The sequence below is a fragment of the Scatophagus argus genome, chromosome 21 (assembly GCF_020382885.2).
Source record: "Scatophagus argus isolate fScaArg1 chromosome 21, fScaArg1.pri, whole genome shotgun sequence".
Lineage (NCBI taxonomy): Eukaryota > Metazoa > Chordata > Actinopteri > Scatophagidae > Scatophagus > Scatophagus argus.
The window spans coordinates 11,005,061-11,017,558 of record NC_058513.1 but is presented as its reverse complement, the minus strand read 5'-3'; the positions used below and the strand labels follow the sequence as shown (position 1 = coordinate 11,017,558).

General features: G+C 41.4%; 1 protein-coding gene across 2 annotated transcripts in view; it reads left to right on the top strand.

Moving 5' to 3' along the window:
• Window positions 1-12,498, top strand: part of nrg3b (neuregulin 3b) — a 170,523-nt gene that overhangs the window by 151,876 nt on the left and 6,149 nt on the right. For both annotated transcript variants that reach the window (XM_046377092.1, XM_046377093.1), the window contains 3 exons: window positions 2,397-2,499; window positions 4,906-5,032; window positions 9,689-9,798. In XM_046377092.1, the coding sequence (XP_046233048.1) occupies window positions 2,397-2,499; window positions 4,906-5,032; window positions 9,689-9,798 (340 nt within the window). The remainder of the gene's footprint in view (window positions 1-2,396; window positions 2,500-4,905; window positions 5,033-9,688; window positions 9,799-12,498) is intronic.

The window sequence follows — 12,498 nt, the reverse complement described above, 5'->3', positions numbered from 1 at the left end:
ATCTAATTTCAACAATGCCTTGTAGGCATCAGGCATGAAAGGGCCGTAATGGTTTTATGTACAGGCTGCATGTTGGCTCTTCCTTGCAGCCATTCAGCAGGGCTCTTTAGACAGCTGTTTTTATGTTCACATGAGATGGAAAAGCCTGTTTTCAGTTTTACAAAAAAAGGCAGTGGTTTGTCTCAGGTGGCATTCAAGCACTGATGATGTGGTTGCAACTGAGATATTTCACATACATTTCAAAGATGCAGCCGTCAGAGAGGTCCTGTCTGGTGGTAAAAGCCAGAGAATTTACAGGGACATAGATACACTATATGGACACCTGACCTTTACACCAACAGGCACTTTAATGACATCTCATTCTGAATACACAGACAGCTTTGCAGCTATAACAGCTTCCACTCTTCTGGGAAGGCTTTCCACATGATTTTGGGGTGTTTCTGTGGGAATTTTTGCCCATTCATGCAGTAGAGCATTTATGAGATCAGACACTGATGTTGGACCAAAAGGCCTGACTCACAGTCGCCATTCCAGTTCATCCCAGAGGTGATGGATTGGGTTGAGTTCAGGGCTCTGTGTGGGCCAGCCAAGTTCTGCCACACCAAACTCATCCAACCATGTCTTTATGGACTGTGCACTGGGGCACAGCCGTGCTGGAACAGAAAAGGGCCTTCCCCAAACCGCTGCCACAAAGTTGGAAGCATAGCATTGTCCAAAATGTCTTGGTATGCTGAAGCATTAAGATTTCTCCTCAGTGGAAGTAAGGGACTGAGCCCAACCCCTGAAAAAACAGCCCCATACCACACCTGAATTAAATAATAGAAAGGTGTGCCCCAAAACTTTTGTCTATACAGTGTATACGAATATATTAGTCAATTGTTATTGTCCTCAGATATCAGTATCAGAGATTCAACACCAGTCAGACCATAATGCAGCTTAAACAGACATGTCAAAATGATAACATGCCAGCAAAACGACTAAAATTTAAAAAAGGAGAATTTCAACCCTTTATTTATCATATTAAAGCAAAGCTAAAAATAAGACTAAAATCATCCACATAGCAATTTGTCTGTTTGCCAGTTTTAAGTATTGCAATAGTGTGTCACAGCTGGCCACCCCCACAGCATTTCTTTGGACTGAGTCTATTTTATTCAAACCCATCCTGCCTCCTTTTCGCCTTTTCACAGAAGCTGCTGAGTGGGCAGTTTGGACATCTATATATATACACACACATATTTATACAGGCACTACACCATCCTATCCCTTAAATGTGTTGACGGACTGGAAATAAAATGAAACTGGGAAAAATAAAACAACAACAAAAAAAAACTTGGTGAAAGCTTTGAACACAGCAACATCTCCAACACTCACTGTGCCCTTAAAATGAGAGTTTGAAGAAGTTGATAAACCTGGGTAGACAAGCACAGATGAAGAAGACCTCTCAGGACAGTTCTCTGCTGACAGCATCAAAAGCCACAGACAAGCCCTCAAAGGTCATGAACAGGTTGTGGCTATGTTTTTTGTTTTTTTTTTTCTTTTTGCACTGTACCCTGCAGTTGTCAAGGTGACAAGAACAAGCACGAGGGGATTTATTGTTTTTGAGTGACTGAGTAATGTCATAGGAGGCCGTCCTCAAGGTCATGAATGATAGTGGGACAGAGGAGTCTCTCAGTCTCGCCACAGCTGATTTCAGTGGATTAGCCATATGCCAAGTTGCAGGTTGGAGATTTTTTCATTCTAACCACTAGACAATTTGTCATGATTTTGAAAAGTGTGCACATGCACCAGCCTCATCCCTGCAGACCATGCGCTGTGGTAAGTAGTGCAGCTCCACAATCCAGCTGCTCAGTCAGACAGATATCTGCTGGGATCAACTGCTACTTGTCCCAGCTGCTTGTGACCTTAAGCCTCTACTGCTGATGTGCAGGGGTCTGACAAGAAGCTCCAGAAGCATTCATTTGCTGCTAATTCCCTGTCGCCATCAGTCTCTGAATGCTGCCCCACATACAGTACGTGCACGCACACACTCTTGTGGCCCCTGCTGTGCCGAGAGTCCATCAGCGTTGCCTGCTGGGTTTGTCTGAACGAAATGATTATCACACTTCAGTTAGCACATGTCACTGAGCCGTGCCTGAGTCTGCCATGTCCCTATGCCATGCTCAAACACTGACATTTACTGACAGCAGCATTGGTCGCTTTATGCTAATGCAGATTGTGGGCGGATATCTGTGTGTGGCTTTATTTGTGTGTGTGTGTCCATCCATCTGCTGTTTGTGTGAGTTTGCCATGCTAATTCATGATACATCTCTTTCTATCTGCTAAATCATGGCCACAGCCCATATCCTTTGTGTCATCGTTGAAATTCAGTGGCCTGAACTGTGTTCTCTCCTCCGCAGAGAGTGGTGACACCTACCAGAGGCAGGTGCTGTCCATCTTCAGCATTGCCTCAGGGATCTGTCTTCTTGGAGTGGCATGTATGGCTCTCTACCGCCGCAACAAGTGAGTGATGCCAGCCAGCACCACATTAGTAGAGTATGCCCCCGGCTGTGCAGAAAGAGCACTTTACTATCATGGCATGGAGCCCAATGAAATTCTAAGTGTGAGTCAGCAAGAGAATGTGTTAGCAGGGTATCAAATCTGAATTGTGCAGGATGCATTTGGGACTGATACTCATGCAAGATTTATTTATAAAATGGTTTTAGTGAGCAGGTGTGTCACAAAATGCTTCACACAAAACAAAATACACAGATGAGGCGATGGATCAAAAAGACCCTCAGCGTGCGCGCGTGTGTGACCTGACGAAAGCAGCCCGCCAAAGTCAATTACTCCCCGCAGGTGAAAAGAACAGACAAAGAAAAGTCTGGTCTAAAGGGGGGAATTGATGTAGGTTGTGCTGATTGAATTGGTCTTGATACGTAAAAATAGCTTTTATCTCAGTGCAGCACCCTGAGTAGTGCAACGGTCAGTGCGACCAGAGAGTCTCGGCTCAGCGAATTAATGTACCGGAAATTTTTCCAACCCAGAGCCACGCTCAAATTGAATCTCTCTTCCTCAAAATGTTGTCTGACAGTTTAGCTTAGATAGATTGCTTTACCTGATAACACTTAAGATTTTTTCTGCTCTTCAGTAAAGCCCTTAAATTTCATTTGCATCAGTACTTCACAGAGAAGATTAACCAGTAGCAGGACCGCATTCTTGATAGTCTTTGAAGACTATACAGAGGACTTAGGGATAAGACAGTCGCTTATATGTTTCTACACAAGCATACTTAATGAAATGTGGTTATAAAATTAGCAATAAGGCAGAATATGGAATCCTGCCAGCAGTTGTTAATTAATGCAGATTGGACTAGGACGTGAGCTTTATTATATTCTTTTATTAAGCCTTCTTGTTATTTATTTCTTTATTTATCTGAGGGTGAGTCCTAGCAGCAGGTGTTAATGTTGAACCGTATCTTTGTCATGATTTAGTCTGTAGCCCCTCTTAATCCTTCCTCAGTTTTAAACTTTGTCCATTATTCAGGAAACATTTAACAGGCCTAAGCTGGAGAGAGATTTAAGCAACCTAGTATTTAAAAATGAACATTTTAATGGTGAATTAAACGTTTAAGCATCAGTTCATTTTTAATCCAATCAAAGTTTAATCCAAAATGAAGGATCAGTCTCATGTTTTATATTTAGCATGGCTAAAAGATGCCATTTCACTTTTCTTTCTCACATTTCGCATTTGGTTGTTAGAGCTCCTATGTGCTAAAGATTGGAACTGATTGGAAGGCAATTATACTGCATAGGTGGCAAACAAAACTGAAGCTATTCATGAAGCAGGAAAGCTGAGAAGTCTGCTTGCGCATGGATAAATCAACATCTACGCAGCACTGTCGATGTGACATGTTTACTTCACAATTACTTTTAACATGCACATCATCTAAACGTGAAACCATTTTTAACAACCAGAAATCTGAAATCCTTATCGTCTGACTGTGTCAGGATCCAAACTCTGGAGTGTCTGGAGGCATTTCTGGAAATTCTCTGTCTTTCTTTCGCTCTCTCCCCCGCAATATTATCACAAAGGCTTGTAATGGACGTTTCATGGTACATTGCCTTGATTAAATTTTCACTTGTGCAAGACATCTTCTCTCCTAATGCTATTTTTGTTGCCGATTTGAGCGTTTTTTTCACCTCTGTCAAACCTTCATTTACAGCTCGGGGGAAAAGAAAAATTCCCACATTTGAGTTGCAAATTGACTAGAGCTCATTTTGTCACTTTGACCTTTCAAGGCGCTCGTACATTTACAGGATTTGACAAATGTTGTCAGATGTGGTGGTTTAGCCGTATTACAAATCAGAAGTCCTCAACTGTCTTTATTTTTATCGTCACCTCTCCCAGTGTACATGCCTGTCTACAGTGAACAGTTGTAAGGCGAAATCCTTCCCTGAATAGGCGACTTGTGAAGGTTTACTGGCAGGATTTATTTCAAGGCTTATGTCCAGTATGTATGGACCTGTAAGTTGTGTCAGGAGTAAAGGCTAACAAGTCAATAAATATGATCACCTCTCGTTGATCTTGTTGTTACATTTGTGTATAAAGAGCTGGCCAAGTGGGATGTAGAAATCAATGAGTGGACTAAAAACTGCTGTGAGATTGTGCTATCACAAGAGAAAAGGCAGGAAATGCCCTGACCACACCAAACAGAGCCAGACGCTTTATAGCCAAGTATTCCACTGTGTTCGTTTTTCCTTCCTTTGTAATTCGTAGCCTGTTTCCGGCTCATGGAAATGTTTTTATTTTTATTTTAATTACATTCTGTATTGTCAGTAAACCAATTCTGGCTCTGGATTACCCTCTTTATTCTCGCTGTAATATTGCAATCTGTCTCTTTGTCTCTGCACCTGCGTTCCTCCACAGAAGACACAGGGAAAAACTCCAGGCTCATTTCTCTGATAGCCGCAGCCTGAGGGACTGCAGCGTCAATGCCTCTGGCCTCATGTCCAAATCCACTCCCAGGCTTCAGTACAGCCTTCAGCTCCAAAAGGTAGGTCTAAACCTATTCTTGATTTCCAGTCATACTTTTATCTTCATCATGATCAGCTTCATTTCAGTATTTATAGTGATTCCCTTAAAAACATGGTGACAGGATGATATATGATGTATATCTTGATAATCTCCCCTACTGGTTGAAGCCTTGTGTTCTCGCTCATATCTGGCATGGGCTGAGACACAGTAGGGAATTATAGTTTTAAATAAATGCATCATGTGTTGTAGAGGAAAAATCTGCTTGTCATGTTCACAGTGACAGATTCCTGTGACAAACTGCAGATTGGAAATTCTAATCTGTGGCGTGTCACTGACCCTGAACTCACCATGCAAGCACAGCAACAATACTGTACAGTAGGAAAACGATGTTAAATGGCACTTCGCTAGTGGTATTTTGCTTCTGAGAATGTCGCAACTGTATTCTAGTAGGCGCATTCAATTGCTGTAAAATTTCAATTCTGCGAAAAAGACTCCAAGGACAAGTTTGTGCAAGATGAAACATAAGAGCCAAAAATCAAATTTGAACAGCTTTTTCTCGTAATAATAATAATAATAATGATAATAATATAATAAAATCACAAAGAAGAAGACCGGTTAAGCTTAAAATGAACTGTAAGCAACACGACACTGCAGGAGAAAGAATGGGCCCAGACATTCAGATATACATGACTCTGATATGGCTGATCCCTCCGCAGACTCCCAGGGTAATTGCAGCCTAATGCACACTTGTAAAGATGCCATCAAAAGAGTGCAATCACCGTAACGCATTAGCACGTTGCTGAATGCACCCTCTTTGTTTGGTGTCATATTGTCTTCATTTGTTATTTTCTCCTGCACCCTTAATAAGATATTATATTTTAGTGTTTTTTGTTTTTTTTTTTGCTTTGGTTAAGCTTTCTTCTATTGTTTGAGGAAGTTCTACCCATCACTACTTTCCTATCATATATGTGTACTAATGTGCAGCTGCTCTTTATGCATCTAGGTGTTAAATTCTTCACATCTTCTCCAATTTTGCTCCCAGCTAAGTGTGCACGTGTGAAGGCAGGTAGTGAGCACACTTTGCTGATGACAAACAGGAGTGCGATGCGCCTGTTTGGTTATTCTTGTATTAGGCGCAGTTGTATTTCTCATTGGCTGAAATTCCTCATTCGGGTTCAGTCTTGTTCTGTCATTTCTGTGTAAGTGTTTTGCCAAATGTAGCCTGCACTGAGGCTCTTTAATAATGCAACAGTGTCTAGTGTCACACAGTGAAACAAACACCCCTCAAGCTACCACCACCCACGGAACTGCAGTTGGCACAATCTGAGAGCTTTTTGAGGGTGTCATTGGAAATTATGGCTTTGAGCAATTGACAGCTGAGAAGTAGTACAACATTTGATGTGAATGTTGTGGCTGTTAAGTTGCAGTGTTTAATTAAATGGAAAAAAAAAATGAAGGACGCATCACATGATTTCACTATACCACAAAGTTCAAGTTCCCAGCACATCAGAGCCCAGTTTAACACATTTCGGTGGGATCCTATTATATTAACTCCATAACTGTGAGAATGCAGTGATAGGAATGTATGAGTGCTCAGCATGCAGTGAAGCCCCGTATCAAGCCAAAATGCTCTGAGAGCTGGACGCAGGGAGGAAGCCAGGAAGAAGGCAAAGACCAAAATAAAAGACGGTAATAACACAACAACACAGAAACACGAGCTATAATAGAACAGTGTGAAGAAAGCTTAAGGTGGGATGTGAAAGATCTCTGGCTATGAGCACCCAGGAGGGGGCATGAGCTGAACAGACGAGGAAAGATTAACAAGTGAAACCTATTTTTCCACAGATTCGACACAGCGACCCCTGCTTTTCTCCACCCACTCCCTCAGCTTGTAACTATCTAGGGAGAGAACATGTGCTGTGGGTGGTGCAGTCCTGCAAGTTCCCTGGGTTTTTCTTTTAAGGATAAGTTAGACTGACAAAATGAAAAATACTCCACAAGGAAGAACAGAGCAGTGTGTTCCTACAGACGCCCAAAACATTTGGTGTAATGTGCGTAAGTGCTCAGCATCAGAGCCCAGTGGTTTACAATGCATGTGTTTGAGGCAGGATGGTGGAGGATGAGCACGAGCTGGAAACAAAAGGGTAGCCCTGGTGCATCTCGGTCAGTGTCTTCCATACTATCTCCAGTGTCTTTAACCTCCCCCAAAATATGTCCCCTCGCTGAACTCAGGCAAACTCATACTAAGCCATTTTCCCTCAAGGTGTGCTGAGCAGCAATGCTAAGACTTACACAGTATATGCTGACATTGTTGTAACACAGAGATTTCTGCAGCAGTACTCCAAGACTGAGCCAACGGAGAAGCTACTAAACCCTTTTTTAAAATGGATACCTGAGCACCTGCACTCACTCTATCCCGCATATACTTTACAGCCCTGAACTATTAAATCTGACTTCTTTGTGCACCTGCCCTGGCAAATACAGCACTTGTATATAATTCTTTGTTTTTATTTTTCCATCTGTGACTGCAAATCTATGTATACCTATCTGCGCATCTGGAAACATTCCTGTGCATATGTTGACTCCATCTGTATTTTTGAGTTTAACCATTGCACGTCCTTATCTGTAAATATTATACTCATATATAATAGTGTTACTTGTTTCCAGACAGTTTAAAGAGTAAAGAAGCAATTGCATAGTTAAACACCTCCCACCTCCTGAGAGTTGAATCAGCACGTCTCTGACAAGAGAACTGTGCCTCAAATAAAAAGAGATAGGGTACACACCCTTGAGATGCACTGCACAGAAACAGAGATGCAGCAACATGAAGGAATAGGGGCACGCAGACTGGGAAGACAAGACACAGAGATTCAATTCCCATCAGCTGGATGCTGGTGTGGTGGTAACTAACTAGCCTATAGCTTTAGTCTAAGAACGGACTGAGTTACCCATAGGAATGAGCCAAAGCTGCAGCTGAGCAGAGAGAATAGTAAGGACCATAAAGCAGATCCTTGTGTACTGAAATCCACGTAAATATGATCTCAGAATGTGTTAATAAAAGTTCTGGTGTGCCACAAGGCCGTGTTTTGTTATAACGAAGTCGGTTTCAAATCTCTCAAAGACACTGGAAGCTGTGGTGTTCAGCATAGCTTTTTTTTTAAAAAAAAAAGAAAAACACAAGGCACAGTCAGACATCAGAGAATTAACCAGGGCAGCTGTATGAACAGAAAATGGAGGAAGAATATTTTTCAGTTTTTCGACAAATGCAGCAGCGAGGATGATATGAAATCTTCCAGAGGCCTAAAATTAATAATGCTGTCAACAGTTACAAATTCTATGCTAATGTCCGTGTCAGTGGCTGATTCCAAAACAACTGATGAACATTTTGATATCAGGTAGAGGCAAAATTGTGTTTGCTATCAGTAGCGGTCATGTTTTGGTTCAGAGAGCTGACACCGTTTGAGCAATAAACTGCATTCGCAGGTTGTTTGCGCTGCTGCTCAATGACTGTCCTTCATGAAGAATGGTCAAATATCCCATTATGCGCAGTTCAGGACCTGTGATTTGATGGTAATCCAGGGAGGATTAATGCTGCTCTGAATGCATAGGTTTTCCTTTCTTCTTCTTATGTAGATTTTTTTTTTCTGTTGTTCCATCAGGCTCCTGTATTTTCTCTTTGCCTCCCCTTGAAATAAATCCACATTGCATTTTGTTTATCCAAGGCTTTCACAAGTGGCATAAAACAAGGCAAAAGTGAGATAGGAGGGAACAAGTGAAATAGGTTACGCCATGCAGGTCTGCCATTGTCTGCCACAAGCTATTTATTTTATCCCCTGACATAGATATCATCCTTCAGTAAAGTTTGCCACGGAAATTGTTCCAGGGAGTGAGGCGTCCTGTGCCTGCAGGGTATATGAGAGGGTGGCTAAAATGATCCTATTTTCTTGCACAACTAGTGAACAGCAGTAACAGCTCCCTCTGGGAGTCAGGGGTGTAATGGAGAAAAAGAAGCTTATCAAGCATGAGAACCCTGAACCAGCTCTAAGTCACATGCAGTTGCTTTAATGATGTACAACGAGACAGACAGAAAGGGCTGCGCAGGAAGTACTGTAACTGGAATAACAGAATTATCTCATGACTTTGTGTTTCACGAGGGGGGGTTCTTGGGGCATTCATGGTCGCTGTGCCAGAGCTCTGTCTCGGGCCTGTTGTAAGATAATGGTGTTCATTTTGATAAGAATAAAAAGAAAGAACTGAAGGGGAAAATTCTTTAGGAAACCATTAATGTAATCTTATGTGGGATTAATTCTGTAGTACAGTGGGAGTGCTGTGAGGGCCATGGTGGAGTTTATTCACAAAGCGTCCCCTCCTAATCTGTAGTTTAGAATGTAAAGTGTAATTAAAGATGCTCTGCCTGGCTAAGAGGGGGATTCGTCAGTGAGAGAACATCCTCAACCTGTTTGGGGACTTGCTGCTAAGCCAGGATCCCCAGCACTTTGTATTGTACTCCGCACTTGTTTCTTGTGTTTACTTACATAATGACTTACACCTGAACATCTTGTTTTTGATCTTCATCATTATAACAAATAGACCCAAGGAAAACCAACTTTTGCATTGCATGAGGATACATATTGAAGTCTCTTACTGTATGCACTGCTCTTCTTAATTCTTGCAGAACTGCAGTCCTCATGGATTGTCCGCCAAGGACGGCAGCGTGCCGCCCGGCACGTCAACAGCAGCCCCACCTATTCTCAGCAGAGCGCTGTCTAAAGGGAAACGCTTCAGGTGAAAATGTGATATCCACTTATTTCTTGTTGTTTCATATCTTTCACTTTGTCCAGATGCTAGAGGCAGCCAAGTGAGAAATGTAATCATCCTGAAATATGAGCTCAAAATAATAAACAGATCATTGGTACATTTTTTTGAAATGTTTATGGTGAACCTAAGTGGGAGAAACTATGTTAATATGTGTCCTGGATACATTGCCAACACCATAAGCATTGCCTGTGTGCATATCTTTAGTCAGAATCAGACAGCTTTATAGGAGGATTATTGGTTTAGGAAGTTTAATAAAATGAAAATTGGAGTCTCTCAGAATACTTGGAAAAGTAGATATCTTTATTTACATGGCATGTCCGGTAAATTATGCAAAGTGATTAAATGTGTACTCAGGCAGATTCTGAAATGACTACTTGCACACTGATAGGGAAGAGCATATATAGGGAGGGGGAGCCGTTCTCTGTGTAGAAGTGAATTTTAATGTGCAGAGTTAAACATTGATTCAAACTTTCATGCCATCATTCAAATGACAGAAGATTCAACAAAATTAACAACAATTTTGCTCCAGGGGATCTTGGAAGTGGTTGTGCTTCCTGATCTCTGCAGTTACTATCAAATGCTGCCATTTCAAATCCTCAGAAGAACGCAGGGATGGAAGAATAGAACATGCTAAAATGTCCTTATCTGGGATGTTTACAGGAAAGTGCCATTTGCTTTAATGATATGGGTGCAGGCAGACTTTGACAATAACATTCAGCTGTACACTGTGCAAGAAGACCTTAATATCCCTTAACATCTATTACACTAATTGCTTGGAAATCATTTAGAATTGGATTAATTGAATTGGATAAAGAAATTCTGATTGATGGTAAAAGTCTACCTCTCACTTGATCTGATAGTATTGAGTAGGATTGTGTTGTAGCCATACTGTGTAATGGAATACTAGAGAGAGCAGGATGCGCATGAGGCACATTTATTTCAAGTCTCATTGTGTTGCGATGTGCATTAGACAAGCTTTCATTGTACAGGATGTATAGTGATTAGAGGCAGCTATGTTTGCAAAGATAAAGGGGGAGGGGGGGGGCATTGTGTGTGTATAGCCAGAGGAAGTTTTCAGATGTCTGGTTGGCTGTGATGACAACTTTAGTAAAAACCCCGCTGAGGCAGCAGTCGCTCTGTTTTAATGGACTGGTGCTGTGTCACAGAGGAAAGTTTTTCGAAAAGCTTGTCATGTGTGGCTGCGGGGACAGTGCCAACCCGTCCTGGCTTTTTATTCTCCACAGTGGCATGCAGGTGCTTCATGGAGAGCAGCTGACAGTCAATCATCTGTTGAGCTTGTTCTCAGAGTAGGAGGAGGCAGGGGGAGAATTAGACTGTGATGGATGATGTTGAGATGCTTTCAGCTATTGACCTGAGAAACTGGACCACATTGTGTGCTATCAGGAGAAATGCCCCATAAAAGCATGTCAATATGGTCCATCAATTTTGCCGCAAAAGGTTACCTGTGCATCATTGGTTTTGTCCCTGGCTAGTCTGTACGCATGTGCATATTGATTCGGCCGCTTGAATGCAGAGAGCATGTGAACTTGGATTGTGTTACAACAACATAGACATCACATCAATTGCTGTAAATATAGACATAAGATGAAGATGAAAAAAAATGTATCAGTGGTCTCTGGGGCTGTACTTAGTAGGCTTAAGTTGATTTTTGAGATATTTCAAAGACCAAAGACAGTAGCTTCAGTTTACAGTCCTACATTCTAAACAGAGAGACTAACACCTCCTCTCTGTGTAGCATAATGCTTGTTGTATGCATGGCAGTGAGGAAAAATTAACAAATCAATCATTGTGATCCGATCATTTGCAATTCTGATACATTCTGAATAAACCCATCAACAGCACAGTTCACTGTGTTGCATTGCCAGCAAAATCTGATGGAAATAACGCTGTGTAAGTCAATGTATAATCATCACACTGCCAGTACTCAATCATTGTTTTCATTTTAGCTGTTGTGGAATTTGATCAATCAGAGAAATTCCATTGTCATGATTGGATTATGAGGAAAATGTTGTATCATGGGCTAATCGATATGGAGTCAGTGAACATGAGTTTTTTATATTGACGAATTAGAAATTATGTGGCGGAGAACCTGCTGGTTCTGAGAAGAAGGTTGTTGACTTACTGTTGATAAGACAGACTGTTTTAGACTTAACTCAGGTTCTTTGTCACGTGACGGATGGCCTCTGTATCCATGTCTTTCTCTGATTCTCTTTACTATCTCCAATGAAGGCATAAAGAGAGAAAAACTGATTTAAACACAGGCTGGATTATTCTCACAGCCAGGCTCACCCATTTAACATCAGGAGGCTGCACATTTTTGGTGAATTGTAGAGATAAGCAGCTCCCTTTCAGTTTTAGACCTTTAACATTTAACATTCAATAATTACAATGGCCTGGTGATTTTCTACACAAAAACACATTTTCATTTTTTGGCTTTCAGTTAATCCTAATTAAAAAATCAGCATGCTAATAGCCAACAAAACTAACATAATTTAGCTTTATTCATATCAACTTCCCACAACATCAGTCGATCAAAACACTAACGCTGGCAAAGACTGGAGTCTCCGTGAGCCAGGCTTATTGTTCCACAGCCACAGACATTTGGAAATTATTATAGATGAACGTCTTGAATTTTCCAGTCAGCTA